Source organism: Sparus aurata, chromosome 20 (genome assembly GCF_900880675.1).
Source record: "Sparus aurata chromosome 20, fSpaAur1.1, whole genome shotgun sequence".
Taxonomy (NCBI): domain Eukaryota; kingdom Metazoa; phylum Chordata; class Actinopteri; order Spariformes; family Sparidae; genus Sparus; species Sparus aurata.
Window position 1 is genome coordinate 919055 of NC_044206.1, and position 20070 is coordinate 939124.

At 44.0% G+C, this 20070-nt stretch overlaps 2 protein-coding genes across 5 annotated transcripts in view; one reads left to right on the forward strand and one right to left on the reverse strand.

Moving 5' to 3' along the window:
• The window catches only part of LOC115570877 (RNA binding protein fox-1 homolog 3-like), a 1044539-nt gene that overhangs the window by 875214 nt on the left and 149255 nt on the right, over positions 1-20070 (reverse strand). For all 3 annotated transcript variants that reach the window (XM_030399653.1, XM_030399654.1, XM_030399661.1), the window contains one exon: positions 1459-1552. In XM_030399653.1, coding sequence (XP_030255513.1) covers positions 1459-1552 — 94 coding nt within the window. The remainder of the gene's footprint in view (positions 1-1458; positions 1553-20070) is intronic.
• LOC115570881 (uncharacterized) lies at positions 6819-14859 on the forward strand. 2 transcript variants are annotated; one of them, XM_030399670.1, is made up of 3 exons: positions 6819-7826; positions 14490-14608; positions 14694-14859. In XM_030399670.1, exons 1-2 carry the CDS (start codon positions 7204-7206, stop codon positions 14602-14604), a joined length of 738 nt encoding a protein of 245 aa, XP_030255530.1. In that variant the 5' UTR covers positions 6819-7203; the 3' UTR covers positions 14605-14608; positions 14694-14859. The 2 variants fall into 2 exon arrangements, with proteins under 2 accessions (XP_030255530.1, XP_030255531.1); XM_030399671.1 differs by lacking the exon at positions 14490-14608.

A 20070-nucleotide genomic window follows, 5' to 3' on the forward strand; every position in this document is an offset into this window, starting at 1 on the left:
TTCATTGATGCAGAAGAAGCAATGTCCATTCATAGGTTATTATAAAGATCAGCTCTATGCAAAGCCCCCCCACAGCCTTTCAAAGCGGGAATTTTGTGCCTTTATTCTGCATCACTATCTGTATGCAAATTAGAGGTGGCGTGTGGGAACAGTAATGTTCGAACTCTGATCCGGCAGTGGAGCTAGTAACAGAGTTGCAACAGAGGTGAATTGCCGTTTGTGTGAAAGTGTAAGCCAACAGAGCAGGAAATAGGTGTGACCTTCTGATGACAACAAAACAGATCCTTCATGGGGCATCGCTCAAAATAAAAGAGAAATGTTCCACACTTCAATCGACTGAAGCGATGTTTTAAGACCAAAAAACAGTAATGGTATCAGGGGCCGTCTTTGGCAACTTATATGTGCAACTAAAAATGCTGAATTTATATGTGTGAACATCGCATTCACTCTGTTTGTCCCACTGAGTCTGAGTGTTAATGGTGTCTGTCCTCCATAGCAAGAGCCAGGCAGTCTACTGGCAGTGATAACAGTATGTGACTTTTTTTTTCCTGAAAAACTCACAATGTCTTTGTTGCCTTTCACTATTGTGTTGTTGCAGTTACTGTCTTTGGCAAACTATATGGAAAAAAAATCACCACATTTAATGAGGAAAACAGCACCCCTCTCTGGGAGTGAGAAACATCGTACAGATGTGATGTAATGTGATGTAGAGCAACACAACACATTATAATAGCATCCATATGATTATAAGCAGTGTTTACTGAGCCAGATTGACAGGTGGAAACGAGGGGGAAAGACAAAAATCCCACAGATCTCAACGTTATGATGTGTACAGTCACACCTCTCTTGGTTCTGCAATGCTGGGCATGCTGCATAAAATGACACACTGAAGCGGCATTATGCCAGCACTGCTTAGTTAAGTGTGAGAATACAAAGGCGGTGTAGAGGCGAGCCTTCTTTGCAGTGTCATAACAGATTCCCTGTCTGAAAAGGGCTCATGATTAGCAAGGGAACAGAATTGACCTGCGCTTGAGCAGCTAGGCTCCCTTTTGTTCCTTGCTCCCGATTAAAACAAATCCTCTTGGCAAAAATGTAGAAGCATCATTTAATAGCTGTAAGAGTAACGGAGTGTATAATGAGACAATGAAGCAAAGACAACAGAGGTTCTTTGCCACCTCATTATTGATTATAATCATGGAACAAACATCTTGTCAAGTCTGTATGACAATATCAGGAGGTTAACCTCGGAGCACAAGGATCACACCTCACAAAGATGATTAGTTAAGCAAATGTTGCCTGCTGTGCTGTGTCTGTGGACATATTAGTGGTGTGTGTTTTCATCATATTTCATGTTTGGAGTCATGTCTGTGAATATGCATTTCTTCAATTTCATTCAGTCTTGAGATTAAAACAATCCAAATAAGAAGCGCAGGTGGACATATTGCTGGTGAAACCTACCTGTTAACTGCTGTAGTCTTCTGTGGCCGTGATGCTGAAGAAATGCAGGAGCTTCTGTTAGACAGTAACATGTATCTTTTGTCCGCGCGACTACCTGATGAAGACAGACAGACAGACAAACAAAGACTTCAGTGGATGTTCTTCAACCCTTCATTTATCAAAGCCAACAAACTGTCATAATTGTTGAGGTAACAACCACACGGGCCCAAACATTAACACAGGAACTGCTCTGGAGCAACTGGTGATTCAGAGCCATGAGCCTTTGCTGTAGTCACTGGTCTATCCTTTGCAAAGGCTGTTGAGTATTCAAGTATGATTTACGGCATTTCTCTCAACATGCGAGGTAAAGTAATATTCAGGGATCTGGGGGACCACAAAAATGTTAAATACTGAAATAAATACTGAAAACAAATCATTAACGCAAAGAAATCTGTTGTATAAAATAATCTTTTTAGTGTTAGTTACCTCGGCCAAGGAGGTAATGATTTCACCTTTCACAACAAACAAAACTACCAAATGGATTTCCATAAAGCCTGGACCAAAATAAAACTTATTTCCTTTTAACTTCCTCACTTTCTTTAACAAGTTGGAAAAATATGCTTTTGTTGTTCTTTTCTGTCCATCCTGGGAGAGGGATCCCTCCTCTGAGGCTCTTCCTGAGGTTTCTTCCATCTTTTTTTTCCCCCTGGTAAAAGGTTAGTTTTTTCCTCAACATGGCAAGTTTTCACCAATATAAACCATGATGTCCTCAAGATACACATGAAAATGTCAACAAGAGTAACATTTGCATTATGGAGTGTAAAACAGCAAACTTAACAAACTGCCTCATTAGCACAATGCAAGATCGGAATAGCGGGCTGCATTTGAATCAACACTAGCCCTTTTTAGATAGAAAAGGCGGCACATTTGCTCCAAGGTAAGGACAGCAATGTGCCGGCCTGTCTTTCTAAAACGGAGGCGTGATATTCCTCCTTTTCCAAAAGTCGCCATTGGGGTAGGCGTAAACATGTGACGTGACATGACGTGAAGCACGAAGTTGGGCTGTGAACCGTGACAATGAATTTGTCTTCAAAATAAGAGCTTTACATTGCACCCCATTGGAGTTTAGAATTGGGTTGTTAGCGGGGGGCTTTTAATTTGAAAGTAGCTTGCCGCAACAAGCGGACACAACCAAACAACTACAGAGACCGAGAAGATGCTAGCATCTCCTGGATCTCAGCGGCTGTCCAGTTGCTCATCTTAATGTCCGCGGATGAAATGATGGACTGACTGCTGTGATCAGCTGTTTCCAGGTTTTAAAACTCCTCGGCTGTGGGTCGCACAACAGTGCAGGTCATTGACACCTCCGCCCACCTCATGCAGAGGCCGGCACATTGACGTCTCGGATTAAGATAGCAAAGGCGGCGGAAATAAGTGTACCCTCGAGGCAGCAAATTGGCGGACCAAAACAGACCCCCAATTTGCCGCCTTCTGTCTAAACCCGCTGACCTAGCATCAAAAAGGATGGCCAATTTGGCGGCTTGCTGCCCAGTATAAAAACGGCTACTGTCAAGTGGTATCTTCACAATAAAGTTGCTACTTAGTTTGTGAGATGCATTGCTAGAAAGTTGATCAAAATACATTTATTTGACATTTTTATTCATGAATCACAGTAGATGAATATTTCCTGTAGAAATTCACAGCAACCAGCAATGTACTGTATTAAATTACAGTAATCGATAATGTAATGTGTTAAATCACAGTAACAAGCACTGTACCGTAGAGAATCACAGGAACAAGCAGTGCACTGTCTTAAATCCCAGTAACCAACAATGTACTGTAGACGGTTATAGTATCCCATAACGTGCTGTTGAAAATCAGTTATGATAATGACCTCTAAAAATGTAACAGAGTATTTCCTGTGCAAAATCACCGTAACCGATCATGTACTGTAGAATTATATAGCCACTAAAAAAAAATCACAGTACACACTCATATACTAGTCACACATCAATGAGTTGTTGTAACATGAAGTTGAATGTTTCTCCACATTATAGTTTCTCTTTTATGCACTTAATTATATACTTATATAAAGCCTCTTTCCCTCAGCTGTTTGCCTTAGAAAAGTGCCAACCAACATAGCTTAGCTAGCATCACATAATAATAATAATAATAATAATAATAATACTACATTTTATTTATACAGCGCTTTTACAGCTCTCAAAGACGCTTTACATAAAACCAAAAACAGAGGAAAAAATACATAGAAAAATAAATGAAAAGTACATATAAGGACAAACAAACAATGTGCAAATAACTATTTGCGTTTGTGATTACAAAAACTGATGGGGGGCGCAGAGAAAGACAGCTATTGTTGCAGGTTAAAAGCAGATTTAAAAAGGTGGGTCTTGAGTAATGATTTGAAGGTGGATGAGTTAGAACAGTCACGGATGTGTTTGGGGAGGGCGTTCCAGAGGGAGGGGGCGGCTATGGAGAAGGCTCTGTCGCCCCAGGTGCGGTGCTTGGTCCTGAGCGGGTGTGAGAGGAGGTTAGCGTCGGAGGATTGGAGGTTGCGGGATGGAGTGTGGTGGTGGAGCAAGTCTGTGAGGTAGGAAGGGGCCTGGTCATGGAGGGCTTTGTGGGTGAGGAGGAGGAGCTTGAAGTTGATTCGATGTGGGACAGGGAGCCAGTGTTAGTTTTGCAGAACAGGGGTTATGTGTTCGTGGGAGCAGGTGTGGGTAAGGAGGCAGGCAGCCGAGTTTTGAATGTACTGAAGTTTGTTGAGAACCTTGGATGATGAGCCATAGAGGATGCTATTGCAGTAGTCGAGTTGTGAGGTGATGAATGCATGGATGAGAGTTTCGGCGGCAGAGAAGGAGAGTAATGGACGAAGGCGAGCGATGTTCTTGAGGTGAAAGAAGGCAGTTTGGGTGAGGCGGCTGATGTGATGTTCAAATGAGAGTTTATTGTCGAAGATGATACCAAGGTTGCGGATGAACGGGGAGGGTGACAGGGTGGTGTTATCAATGCTGAGGGAGAAGTTCTGGGTCGATGTGGCGAGGGATTTTGGGCCGATGAGTATGATTTCAGATTTGTCACAGTTCAGTTGAAGGAAGTTAGTTTGCAGCCATGATTTTAGTTCTGTCAGACAGTTGGTGAGGGTGGAGTGGGTGACAGGGGTGATGGATTTTGTAGAAATGTAGATTTGGATGTCGTCAGCGTAGCAGTGGAAATGGAGACTATGACGGCGGATGATGGAACCAATGGGGAATAGGTAGAGCATGTAGAGGAGAGGACCAAGCTCCGAGCCCTGGGGGACGCCTTGAGGGAGGGGGACAGTGGAGGAGGAGCAGGTGTTGATGTGGATGAACTGATGTCTGTCGGTGAGGTAAGATTTAAGCCAGGAAAGAGCAGAACCAGTGATGTTGAGTGATGTTTGTAGGCGGGACAGGAGAATGGAGTGGTTGATGGTGTCGAAGGCTGCAGTGAGGTCAAGGAGGATCAGTATATTGAGATGCCCAGAGTCTGCAGAGAGGAGGAGATCGTTTGTGATTTTCAGGTGAGCGGTTTCGGTGCTGTGTTGTGGGCGGAAACCAGATTGGAATGGTTCATACAGTTCATGAGAGCGGAGGTGGGTTTTGATTTGTGCGGCGACCACGCCAATTTTTGACAGAAAAGGGAGGTTTGAAATGGGACGAAAATTTGAGATGGTGTCAGGATCCAGGGCGGGTTTTTTGAGGATTGGGGTGACAGCAGCCAGTTTCAGGGTTTGGGGGACAAAGCCAGCGGTGAGGGAGGAGTTGATGATGGTAACGATGAGTGGGGAGATTGCTGGGAGACAGAGTTTGATGATGGAGGATGGTATGGGATCCAGGACGGATGTTGAACTTTTAATGTTAGTGACGATGGGGAGGAGTTCCAGGGGGGAGACGAGAGTGAACTGTGAAAGGGGTGGAGTGGTCGGGGCGGCAGGAGGTTGAGAGTCAGAGGTGGGGGGGGGATTTCTAAGTTGATTGTAGATGGAGTCAATTTTGGACTGAAAGAATGACAGGAAGGAGTTGCATTTATCAACTGTGATGGAGGAGAGGGTGCTGTCGCAGGGTTTGAGGAGTTTGTTGACGGTGGAAAATAGAGTCTTGGGGTTGTTGGAGCCAGAATGGATGAGCTGTGAGTAGTAGGTGGACCGGGCAGAATTGAGGGCTTTTTTTGTAATCTGAAAGGTGGTCTGTGTAGGCATGGAGATGAACTGTGAGAGTGGTTTTCTTGTATAGTCGCTCAAGCTGACGTTTACGGGTTTTCATTTGACGGAGTTCGGGAGTGTACCAGGGAGCTGTGTGAATGAATGAGACAGTTTTAGTTTTAAGAGGAGCCAGTTTATCAAGACAGAGGGACAATGTGTTGTTGTAGTATAAGACCAGGTCAGAGGGGCATGCAGTTGGAGGGGGTGTGAATGCGGACAGAGTATTGGCCAGAAAGTCAGAGAGAGCTGAGGGGTTGATGAACTTGATGTTTTCGGAAAGGTTATGTTGCGTTTGAGCTTTGGGGGAGGGACGGGGGTGATAAAGTCCATGGTGATGGCCAGATGGTCCGAGATGTGGAGGTTGAGACTGGAGAGTTGGTGGAGAGTGAGACCGACAGAGCAGACTAGGTCCAGAATGTGGCCGCGACAGTGGGTGGGGAAGTTGACATGCTGGGTGAAGTGAAGGCAGTGAAGCAGTTCCAGGAGGTCTATTGCACTTTTGCAGTTTGGGTCATCAATGTGGAAGTTGAAGTCGCCGAGCAGGAGAATTGAGGGGGATATGGCGGATAGCTGGGTGACGAAGGCGGAGAGGTCAGAAAGGCAGGAGTGGTTTGGTTTGGGAGGACGGTAGATGATGTGGGGGGGATGTGAAGGACTGAGCAAGAGGGATGGAGATTGTGGAGACTTTTAAGTTTTTCCTGAAAATGGCAGCAACTCCCCCACCTCGCCCATCGGGGCGGGGTTTGTCGATGTAGGTGTAGCCAGAGGGTGTGGTTTGGTTCAGGGAGAAATAGTCCAGAGGTCTGTGCCAGGTTTTAGTGAGGCAGAGAAAGTCCAGTTCATTGTCAGTGATGAGTTCATGTAGGATGGCACTTTTGTTAGTTAGTGAGCGGGTGTTGAATAGGGCAAGTTTCAGGTGTTTTGGGGTTGGAGTAGAGTGGGGAGTGGCAGGAGTGCAGAAAATGGGGCACAGGTTTCTGATATTTACAGCCTTGGATGTACAGCGTGGGCGAGGTGGTCTGTGTGATGTGATGGACTGTATGGGGAAAGACTCAGGTGGGAGGGTTAATGACTGATTTGGTCGGAGGGGCGCGCTGGTGAGCGGAGGTGTGCTCTGTGCTGCTGTTTGCACGGGGTGAAGAAGAGTGGCTGCGGAGGGGGTGTGTGGTGTAAATAGTCAGTCACGTGGAGCAGAATGTACAGTGTGCTGAATATTGGCTGCAAGCATGCGACTTCCAGTAGTGGTTGGGTGAATGCCATCGGACTTGAAGAAAGAGGGGCGGTTCCAAAAGAGATTAAAATTGTCAACGAAGTTAAAACCCAGAGCGCTGCAGGCAGGTTTGAGCCAGGTGTTAAACAGGAGCAGCCTGGAGAAGCACGCATCTCCGCGACCAAGTGTGGGAATGGGGCCAGAAATAAAAACAGACTTTCCACAAGTGCGTAGGAAGTCAAACAGGGAGTTAAAAGCACTTTTGGTCAGTTCGGTGGCACCCTGAGCCAGGTCGTTGGTCCCTACATGCACCACTATGCGGGTTATGGACGAGGGGAGTGACTGCAGCAGCCCGGGGAGTTTTCCCAGGATTACCGGGACTGTGGCTCTGGGGAAACAGCAGGTGGTGGCGTTGAAAAAACGGCCAGAGCCCGCGGCCGGAGCACCAGCGGAGCTGGAAGCCGCGGGGCAGTCCCCAGCCGCAGGAGTGGATACAGCCGCCCCAGACGTGGAGCCGCCCGACGGCGAGGGGGCGACGGCCCCGCCAGGTGTGGAGGTACCAGAGCCAGGAGCCACACGATCACCAGCGGCCGTGTGCAGAGAGCTGGCGGCGGCGCCTCCAGGCACCGAGCGAAGAACTGGGCTGTCGGCCAGGGCCTCGAAGCGGTTGGAAAGGCTCAGGCGAGGAGGAGAGGCAGTCGCATCCTGGACTCTCTTTCTGTCACGGATAACAACTTCAGACCAGGATGACTGGAGGCTGGGTGTTGAGGAGGTGACAGGCCGTGGGCAGGTGGAGGTATCCCATGGAGCAGTATCCTGGAGGGCCGCTTTGAGTTGGATTATGTGCATGGATTGTTCGTGGGCGATGTCCAGACAGGAGGTCAGCAGGGCCTGTTTATTCTGCAGCTCCTGCGAAAGTCGACGGATGTCTTCTTTGAGGTCAGTGATCTGTTTGTTTGCCTTGGTGAGAGAGGTGTTTTTGCAGGCCATGATTGTTGTGAGTGTGGGCTCCAGCTAACAGTTTGGAGCTAACAGCAAAAAGCTAACAGCTCTCTGCTACACCGGCGTTTGGTTGGAGCTTTTCCACGTTTTCCAAGTAGAGTACAAATATCTCAGCAGTCCTAGTTGCGTGCAAACTTAACGACAGGATAGTCACCTCACTTCTGCTACTTCCAAGCTGAGGTGTCTGCTATAATTCATAATGTCTACTTTACTCAATCTGGAGCAAATCATTTCTTGTGTTCAGTTTCAGTGTCACTTATAGAAACCCAACATGAAACACAAGCTTGCAGCTGGGGTTGTGTCGTGTGACATAACTGAGCTTGAGGCCCTGTTATGTGATGTTAAAGCTTCTGAAAAATAATGCTAAAGTCTTTGGTATGAATCAGCACCATCTTCGTTGGATCTATTTATGTGTGTAAATTATTACTGTGCATACCATAAACTGAAGACTTGAAACATGATGAGCTAGGACAACTTTGTCTACATTTCAGAAATTCAAAAGGTAACTACAAGGTAAATTAGACAGATCAAACTAATGTTATTTCTAAGGTCCAGTAAGAGGCTAAATCGGTTGCTCTTATAGCTAACGTTATGATGCACTTCTGTGCAGTTAACGGAACAAGTGAGACACGGATTTGTTTTAAGCTTCAGATAATTATGCTAATGTTACCAAGTCACATGTCTACAGTTAGGAATTTCTCTTTGATGCAAAGTTTGCCTCATACGGTTGCATTTTGTGCAAAAGTGTGTTAACAGGAGCCCATTTCACACTGACTCCTTCACGATCTCTGTGGCAAATGCTTGCCATTTTCTCTGCCTTTGACACTGAACCAAGCAGCTCCAGCGTAAAGCCACACTATTGTGTTAGTTCATACAGCATGCAGGCACTGTGGAACCGAAAGAGGTGTGACAGTATAGATCTTGACGTAGAGATCTGTGTGTTTTTTTAAATGTGTTTCCCCAATTTCCACCTTATCATTTTAATCTAAACATGTCCCGACTGACTGTTTATAATCATATGGAAGCAGTTATAATGTGTTGAGATTGAGATCCTGACCCACCAAACATCCTGGAAAGTGACAAAGTTATGGTTTATGCTCTAAATTATATAATAACATTATCAGCATCAGTAAAGAGGACATTGTCTGACTCTCATTTGTGGGGAGGGATGTTATGCTGTTTTTGTGGGGAAAGTTTGCTGAAGTCCCGATCTGGAGGGCTGACGTTTTTTCTCAAGTGGTTGTTTGTGTCGCTGCGTGGTGTTACACGTGAGTTGTGCTCCTGCTGAAAATGTGACTTGTCGCAAACGTGACATCCCTCGCTGAGACAAGAAGAAAGCAAAAATATACATTTTTAGTAAGGAAAATGACAAAAACAATGATAAGTAACTTTAATCTGATTACTGGTTTGTAAATATTGACGTGTTAGATTACTCCTTACTAAAAAAAAGTGGTCAGATACGCATCACTGCCCGCAGATAGTCTTTTTTTAATTTCGAAAATTTTTAAAATTGGGCTGTTTACAGATGAAATTTTAACATAGTTTGAGAAGGAAAGGAAAGCCAATCATTGGGGTCCTCATCGTCATATTTTAATCACAAATAAAGCACATTTTCCCTCACTAGGCCTACTAAGTAATGTCTACGTTAAAGATATCATAGCCAAGACCTGCGCTGTGTGCATAGGCTATTAGAGCAGGTAGAACATTCCCTATCATAATTTCTTGGCTTCATTATCTATCTGCATCAGGCCTACAGGAGGCTTTGTAGGGTAAGAGACAAACATCGTCATTTAACATCGTCAATAAACCCACAAACGTAATAAACATCTGCAGCATTTAATGTAATAAACCCACAAATGTAATAGCCTACATTTTCCACAAGAGCCGCTGCCTACTACAAAGGTAACACGCAATTTCCCACACATGTAATAACTGTTACGTTTGCAGGGATTTATTTGTGGGGACGTGAAAATCTTTATTGGAAAAACTTCCCACAAATGTAATAATACAATGAATAATGGTCGGGGTGGTTGTTGTTTGTTTGTTTGCCCATACACCTACTAAAACTACTGACCTGTGGGTGCAAAATCCAGCTGCTGACTCCCCCCGTGTCAGTTGAACTCAGAAGAGCCGGAATTCAACACTACTAGAACTGCCGTAAGCGGTCATTTGGACCGCTAGATTTAAACTCTATAATCTGTCATGTAAATTCTATGGAGCCAGAACGGTGACTTTAAAATTTGGCATCCAAAAAAAAAATTGGCATTGAAAACAAAACCAGTACTGAAAAAAGAAACATTGTCATTGAAACATTTGTATTGAAATCAGTTGTATTGGCATTGAAACAAGTATTGGCACTGAAAAAAGAAAGTAATTCAAATAATTCAAATCCGAAAATCTTGTCATTTTATTTTATTGGGATTTTTTTGTATTTTTCAATGACAATCTTCAGATTTTTTTCTTCATGTCACTTTTTGTTCAGTGACAGATTTTTTTTACAATGTCAGTTTTTTTTCAGTGTCACTGATTTTCAGTTCCAACTTTCTGTCACAGTTTTGGCGTCGAGAAGGAGGGGCCTGAGGGGAGGGGCAAGTAGAGCGTGGTTTGCATATCATTTGAGAAGGTAATGGCAGCAGCCTGCGGGAAGGCGGGGCTGGACGGCCCAGCCATAATACACCATTTAGGGCCCGTGTGCCGGCTGTCTCTGGGCAGCACAGAGTCCAACTACCTCGCAGACTTTTCTTCATGCTCTCTCCTGATGTGTCCAAGTCTCTGTGTATCTGGTTCTGTCCCGGAGCTCCCGAGCCCCGCTCCCATGCGTATGGAGTGTGGTAGTAGTACCAGAGCGCAGAGCACGGAGCATTAGCCACAGTTAGCACAACAGTAGAACAGCCTGTTGCTCCGAGCCGGGACTGCAGCACCGACTGCAGCGTTCTGGTCTGCTCCCCGAGCTCTGTGCCACCGCACTGCTACCTGACATTGTAAAAAAAATCTGTCACTGAAAAAAAAGTGACATGAAGAAAAAATCTGAAGATTATCATTGACAAATACAAAAAAATCCCAATAAAATAAAATGATAAGATTTTCGGATTTGAATTATTTGAATTACTTTCTTTTTTCAGTGTCAATACTTGTTTCAATGCCAATACAACTGTTTTCAATACAAATGTTTCAATGACAATGTTTCTTTTTTCAGTACTGGTTTTGTTTTCAGCGCCAATTTTTCTTTGGATGCCAAATTTTAAAGTCACCGTTCTGGCTCCATAAAATACCCACCTGAGTGATGAATGCATTCATTGTGTCATGATATTTAAAAAAACAAACGAAATAACGAATTAACACCAAAGTGTACATTTTAATAAGTTTAATTTTAATTAAACTTATTAAAATGTACACTTTGGTGTTATTTCGTTTTTTAAATGTATATATTTATCAATATTCATGTAATCGCACATAGTAAACCGTAATTATTGTATATTTACACACGATTTTAATAGAGAAAACTCAGAACAGGAAAATTAACTATCAAAAGTAACTTATTTGATTATGAAACATTTTATTTTAACACATAATAATATATAATAAAATAATAATAATCTGCTGAAAACAAGCTGATCTAAAACAAAAACAAACAAAGAATCGTTGTGATCACTGGTCACAGTCTCTGCAGATTACCTCCGCTCTTACAGACACACGGGCCTGTGGCATTTCAAGTGTCCGACGTTTGGTTCCGTTTGCAGTTCTTTTGGACCGGCACTGCCTCTGTGTCTGTGTCAGTGAAGATGGCCAGTGGCGGTCTTCTATAACATCCTCGACCTGGCTGGGATCAATGCCCGCATCTTATTCAAGGAGCACCAGCAGCAGGAGAGCCCGGAGGAAGTCCTGCAGCAGCTGGCAGAGGAGCTGAGGGCAGAATACATGGAGGGGAAAGCGGCCGCGGCAGTCGGCACAAGGTGGGCAGCAGCGGAAGCAACCACAGCAGCAGCAGCAGCAGACACGGAGACAGAGACAGTGCCGGTCCGAAATAGCTGCAAACGGAACCAAACGTCGGACTCTTGTAATGCCACAAGCCCGTGTGTGGTAACTGTGTGAGGAGAGCGGAGGTAATCTGTGGAGACTGTGACCAGTGATCACAACAGCTCTTTCTTTGTTTTCGATCAGCTCGTTTCCAGCATTTTCGATTATTAGCCTATATATTATTAAGTGTTAAAATAAAATGTTTCATAATCAAATAAGTTACTTTTAAGAGTTAATTTTCTTGTTCTGAGTTTTCTCTATTAAAATCGTGTGTAAATATACAATAATTCCGGTTTACTATGTGCGATGATATGAATATTGATAAATGTATAATTAAAAATGTACACTTTGGTGTTATTTCGTTTTTTTTTTTTTAAATATCATGACACAATGAATGCATTCATCACTCAGTTGGGTATTTACATGAGAGATTATAGGATTTAAATCCAGCGGTCCAAATGACCGCTTACGGCCATTCTATGTTTAATTCCGGCTCCTCTGATGTCCAACTGACACTTTGGTCCAATCAGAAACATATAATTTGACCGGATCTAACTCTAGGGTTGTGGAAAGCGCATCGTTATACCCTAACCAAGATATCGATCATTAAGATTAATTGGATCAGATCTGCCTGGAATTACCCCGCCACAGTGATAAACTGATTCAGTTCACCTGCCAGCACACAAACTCACCCGCATTTGGCGGGTGGCGGGTTTAATTTCTATCCCTGTTATAAACGCTGCAGTGGTACTAAACAGTAGGCTGATAGACGGCTCTGGTCATATCAGTGACGCATAGAGGGGGAAAGAATAACACTGATGTTGAATTTGCAACAAATTATTCAGACTCTGGCGACAATGTTGCATTTAAGGCTGCTGGCCGTTCGATATGCAGCCACATAAAAACCTTTCACCAGTAGACAATTATATTTGATTTTTGATTTTTTTTTTTTTTCAAAGCACAGAGATCCGGGGCTATTTCCAAAACATCCGGGGCTATAGCCCCGAATGCCCAGGTCTAACGACACGCCTGGCTGGGCATATTTAAAAGATCTAGACATCGAATTGTATGTATTTTGAGTAGACAAATCCAATGATGCAAAAACTGTTTCAAGGCTAGTTTTCAAGATGGCAACGACTCAAATTTGCAGTTTTCTGTAAAATTTTATCACACATGAAGTTTCAATTATGCAAAATCTTATGATCTACATCAAAATGTTTTCATCAATCTCAAAATGTCTTCATAAAGGCCTTCACACACCTATCTGACTTCCAACCCTTGTCAGAAAAGGCAGTCGGACTGATCAGTCGGCTCCTGTCTCCCTGAGGCGGTCAAAAAAGTGTCTCTAACACACCTGAACAGCCACCGACCTGACCATACGTTCTGCGTTTACATGAATCATAATAAGTCTCCATACAGACAGCGCTTATCCATCTTATTCCTAGCTAGCTCCTGCTAATGGAAAATATAGCTCTGACTAGTCAAATTTGGGACACTTGGTTAAATGTTGCATATCTAGATAATGCAGCCCCATGTAGTGAGCTGAAAAGGAAGTGCAATACATTTGTCACATACCAGAAATACTGTTCGTGAGCTTGGATCAACTCAAAGATCAGGCTGTAATATATTTGACGTTAGTTCGCTAGCTGCTAGCCATTACATTGCACATAATTGATTACTTAGCATGGTTGCTAGCGGTGTTATTCCATTACAATCCATGGCGTTATTTCTACTGATATGCATCCCAGAACACCACAATACACCTCAAACAAAAAATCTGAAATGGCCAGTGTCACTGGTGATTAAGTTTATTGTGCCGACGGCGTGATGTCAAAGCACAACCAGGGCACACTGGTGGCATCATTGCTGTGAGACTCAGCATGAGGTTCAGTGTCAGCTAATTAGAGTATGTTTGACGAAGAGTTGGCAGTATCCAGTAGCTGTTCCTAGGACTGCGCTCTTCTGTACAGAGATCTCAGATGTTGTTCCTGGAATTAGCTGGAGTCATTCCATACCAATCAGGTATAACATTATGATCACCTGCCTGATATTGTGTTGGCCCCCCTTTTGCTGCCAAAACAGCCCTAACCCGTTGAGGCAAGGACTCCATTAGACCCCTGAAGGTGCGCTGTGGTATCTGGCACCAAGATGTTAGCAGCAGATCACCATGGATCAGACTTGATCCAGTACATCCCCCAGATACTCAATTGGATTGAGATCTGGGGAATTTGGAGGCCAAGTCAGCACCTCAAACACGTTGTTGTGCTCCTCAAACCATTTCTGACCATTTTTGCTTGGTGGCATTATCCTGCTTAAAGAGGCCACAGCCATCAGGGAATACCGTTTCCATGAAAGGTTGTACATGGTCTGCAACAATGCTTAGGTAGGTGGTACATGTCAAAGTAACACCCATATGGATGGCAGGACCTGTCACAACCCGCAGGTCGTGATCCGGGCCTCCTGCTCAGTGTGTGTGTGTGTGTGAATGAAGTTGCTTTCTTTTGTTCCCTTTTGGTGTGCTTGGTGTGTTTATTTTGGTGTCTGTCTCTGTGTTGTGCTGTCTTCCTCCTTTACCTCTGGAAGCCACTGGTGGGCGTGGTCACGGAGGATCCTGCCAAAGCATCTGCAGCTCATCATCCTGCAATCAACTTGCCTACATATACTCAGAACAACCTTCCAGACCCCGCCGGATTGTTGAATCAGTTCGTGTGAAAAACGCCAGCCAACTTTGAACTTACACTCGTGTTTATTGCCTTGCTTAATCCTGTTTTCCCTGTCTCACCTCAGACCACCAGTCCTGAGCCTGGACCCAGTCTGCCTGCCTGCACAGCCGACCTCGAGCCCTGGAGCCTGAATGCCACCTCCACTCGCTGACGCCATGAAAACACCTGTCACGCCAATCTCAACTTGTTTTGTGCAACTCTCAATAAATTCTTTTGTGTTCTAATGTCAACTCTAGTCTGCAATTGAGTTCTGGTCCCCGGTCCTGGCAGGACCCAAGGTTTCCCAGCAGAACATTGCCCAAAGCATTACACTTCCTCCGTCATCTTGCCTTCTTCCTGTAGTGCATCCTGGTGCCATGTGTCTCCCAGGTAAGCGACGCACACGCACCTGGCAATCCACATCATTTTAAAAAAAAACGAATACATCAGACCAGGGCACCTTCTTCCATTGCTCCGTAGTCTAGTTCTGATGCTCAAGTTGACCACGTGTTGGAGCGGTCAACACGGGTACCATATACAACATACTCTTTTCAATCTGTAATAATCTTATGTGAAATGGGACACACTAGGAAGCTTAAAAAACTTATTAAGAGGGGCCCAGGCACAAAGTAGATACACGTAATAACAAAAATAAAAATAACAGAATACATTTTCACAGCTCAGTGGGTAGAGCTGGTTGACTGGTGATCAGAAGATCACTGGTTCAAATCCCAGCTCCCCAGGGCGGGACTGAGCTACAAGTCGAAGTATCCTTGAGCAAGATACTGAACCCCGAAGTTGCTCCTGATGTGCAGTTGGCACCTTGTGAAGGCAGCCACTGCCATCAGTAAGGGTCCTGCGATGAGCTGGCGACTCGTCCAGGGTGAACCCTGGCCTACGCCCATAGAGTAAGTCTGGATTTGGCCCCAGTAAGCCCCGCAACCCCTTAGGGGGGAAAAAAAAAAGCGGCAACATCCCGCGACCCTCATGGATAAGCGGAAAGAAAACGGGAACGGAACGGAACATTTTCACATATATACACTTACATGTACATAACACTCTCAACCATACACACCCAAACAAGAGATACCCTAACCTAAAGCTAAATTTAACCTAAGCCCTACTAACATGGTCCAAGTGGTCACATCACCAACAGTCCAAGAAGAATTATACTACTTTTTTTTATATGTAATGTTCATTTGAAACTTTCAGCAACAGGTGCCTCTTTTTTTATTTTTAAAAACAGGTATAGATGGGGACATTTGCATGTCTCTATCAAGATTGTTCCATACCTGTGGACCTTTGCAAACAATACTGAGTTTCCGATTTTTACCCTTAATAAGATGCTTCTTCCTAGTCTGATAGGAATGCAGAGGAAAGGAAATTGGAATCAGGTCACAAAATCTTTCATTGAGCTTATTAACAACACAAAACATAGTACAAGCATTATGAAAAGTATTAAGTTCAGTAATTTTCAGGAGGCCATAGCGATGAAAAAGCAAGTCGGAAGGAGAATCAAATTTAGCCCAAGACATAGCTCGAATTATTTTCTTTTGCAGAATTGTCACCATGACTGGTCTGCAGCTATGCAGCTCCATACGCAACAAACTGCGATGCACTGTGTATTCTGACACCTTACTCTCAGAACCAGCATTAACTTCTTCAGCAATTTGAGCAACAGTAGCTTGTCTGTTGGATCAGACCACAGGGGCTAGCCTTTGCTCCCCACGTGCATCAATGAAACTTGAGCCATGACCCTGTGACCTGTTCAACACTCTTCCATCTTTGGACCACTTTTGATAGATACTGACCACTGCAGACCGGGACCACCCCACAAGAACTGTAGTTTTGGAGATGATCTGACCCAGTTGTCTAACCATCACAATTGGCCTTTGTTAAACTCGCTCAAATTCTTACGCTTGCCCATTTTTCCTGCTTCTAACACATCAACTTGCTGTTTACTCACTGCCTAATATATCTCACCCACTAACAGGTGCCATGATGAAGAGATAATCAGTGTTATTCATTAGATTCATTAGCTACTGTGCAAAACCCTCAAGCTTCTAGGCCACTGGTGGAGGACCCAAGCTTGGATGAGGGAGGAGGAACACAAGACAGCCCACAGGGGCGAGTGGGCGATTTCTTTACCTCTGTATCTTTTGCTGGATGGCCGCAGGGTGAGCAAATGTTTACCTACACTTGTAAAGAACAAGTATATCATCATAGACTTGAGTTCCACTTACTTTTACAAGTCTAACGTGTGCATCGCAGAAGCGATTGAAATGGGCCCAGAAAAGTCATTTGGAAGAAGTTAAGAGGCCATACAGCTTTCTATAATCACCTAAACTGATCACTCTGTCTTGGAATTGAGTCTACCCCTCATAATTTTGGTTGTTGTTATATTATAGTACAGTTCCAAATTCAGTTTTTTACCTTTTATGAGATGGAATTATTGAATTGGCTGTCATTTCCCTTCTTCAAGGGTGGTGCCCCCGAGGTTATATGATGTATGTCTATAATTATCCTTGATAATAATCAATTATTATTGATTGCCAAATTCGACCAGAATTTCCTATTAATGATGCATAATGCCCCAACAAGCTCATTTAAAAGAACTAGAAAAAAGAACAAATATACGTGACCTAGTTCATTTTTTTGGGACTGTTCTTCATATTCAACATTATGAACAATAAATGTGACATACTGCTTTCTAACTGTGTGAACTGAACTAGTTCTTCTGAAATGGGAATTTATACAAGACTGGCAACAAGTGTTTATTTGTGGAAATACATTCTAATGAAGACCATCATCTTCCTTCGCCATAGATAAATAGATAGAGATATATAGACTCTGTGTCTAATGTCATTACTGTACACAAGTTGTTTTTGTTGTGCTGTGTATAGTGAGAAAGGCCTGATAAATGTGTAAAAAGCTACTGTATGTAGAAATGCTAATCAAAGACATTATTAGCAGAGTACATATTTCTGTTCCGCAGACATCCCTCCCTGACATGATGGTCAGAGAACGACAATTACCACTTGGTGCTGGGCTAGAGAAAAAAAACTCTGAGCCTGGAGTTGGAAAGTGTGTGTGTGGTGATGTCTCCAAGCCCGGATGGTAATTGTCAGGATTTGGCAGGGCAATCAGTTCCATGCCACTGAGCTCCATGTCTCGACATGTTCTATAGCAGCTCTCAGTGTACACACACACACACACACACACATACACACACACACACACACACACACACACACACACACACACACACACACACAAACTAGAAGACTGACCCCAACACCTGTTCATTGATGTGAGACCGAAGTAAGAATCCTGTTCCCCACTGCCTTGGCTCAGAGGCACAAAGGAACAACCTCCTATACACACACACACACACACACACACACACACACACACACACACACACACACTACATGTCAAGGCTGAAGATCCTCTATCCCCAAATTGCTTGTGCATTCAAGTTCAATCTCAATACATACCAGTTGACCACACAATGTAGACTCAGCATCAGCTCAGCTCTTACTGACTCTGCATCACACGCACATCGATGGCATACAGATATTAGCATCATTTCAGTTGTCTATGAATTAAGTGGAAAAAATGTATACATACTGGAATATGCTTAGATAAACTCCCATCATGACAAACACACATAAACAGACTCTGATTTAAACTGAGAGACACAGGTCCAGTTTACACTTTTCAAGTGTCCCATATCCAAACATTATCCAGATAATTAGTTTACCCTTAGCCATAAACATGTGTCTACAGTGTTGCATGCAACATACAAGGCTTGTTAGATTCAGTTGGCTCATAAAAACAATCGTAGCACTGATGATGCAAAATCTTGAAAATCCCAAGGCCATGCTAGATTGCCATTTGTAGACTTGAGCTCTGCATTTAATACCCTGTAGCCACACATCCTTCTCAGTAAACTCATACAGATGTCTGTCAACCCAATTGTCATCAGGTGGTATCACTCATTCTTGGCCAACGGGACCCAGATCTGAGTGATCCAGACACTGTGCGAGTCTAAAATCAACAACAAAGGGGTATCTCAGGGATGCCTCAGTTCACCAATTTTTTGTGCTTCATACACAAATAATTGTACAAGCAATCATCCCAGCATTTTAAATATCAAGTTTTCTGATGACCATTAATGCCCATTTTGGGACTAATTTACACAGACGGATTTCAGCCAGGAAATCAGAGAAGTCATTTAAAAAGTCCTTATTGTACTTGGGAGGCTGATAGACCACAGCACACAACACTGTGTGAGAGTGACCAAGCTCAAATAAACTCAGTTCAAAGCTGGTAAAGGAGGATGACAACAATAGCTGCTTACATTTATAATGACTTTTATTGACAGTCGCTATTCCTCCTCTGCCCAATAGCTGCAATCATGTGGTAAAAGCTCAGTGAAGGCGCTGGACTCACCAACACTCAGCCATGTCTCAGCCACACAGAGGAAATCCAATCCTTGGGACGTAAAGAAATCCTTCAAGACAAAAGTCTTGTTGGCTAGTGATCTTGCCTTTACCAGGCCAATCCTGGCAGGAACCAGCGTTGGCTGTCCAGGGAGCCAGACACAGAGGGCGCAAGTTGCGGTGATTCACCCCGCACCAGCGGGGATGAGGAGAGCAGGGGCCGCGGAACACCTCTTCCGGGCCGACGACAGGCATCAGCCAGGCGTCAACAGGGTCCAGCGAGAGTCGGGCAATAATGAGGCTAGGCACGGCTCCAATCCCAGTCCAAGCAGGTGTGGAAAAGCGCACGAGACGGGCCTTCAGCCTCACCAGCCGGCCGCTGTGTTTTCCCCGGCGGCGGGAGCGCTTACGCTTAGATGGTGGGACAGGGGCGCGGCACAGGTGATCAGGGACCCTAGCGAGGATGGGGGGTAAGTTTTCACATCCACTATCATCCAATTTTACTACATCTTCAGCAGAAAGTCGAACAACAAACAACATAAACACACACAGCACTAGCAGCGACAGATGGCAGGCCACACACACTGGCGCCATCTTGTCCCATGCACCATCACCATACAAGAGCATATTAGAGTGAGTAGAGGATGGCATTTAAAGTTCAGTTTGAAACAAAAACAGATATCACATGCAATTGTATACATGGGATCTGTGTTTTTGATTTCTCCCTTGTGATGTCTTTTTCCTGTCTTCTTACCATCCTTTACTGCTTTTATTCTCTTATTATAATCTATTTATTGTACCTTATTCTTTCTTCTGTTCTTAGTTCCTTGCTGTGATGTTGCCTTCTCATCATCATTAATTAGCTTTTTAGCCCTTTTTTTCCTTTTAATTGTCATAACTCATTTAGACTTTTCTGTGTTTTTACATTTTGTGTTCTGCCTTCTTGTTTTAACTGACCTTAGACCAGACTTCACAAAATTGTATGGGAGTCTTGGGATATTGTTGTTAGGATATTAC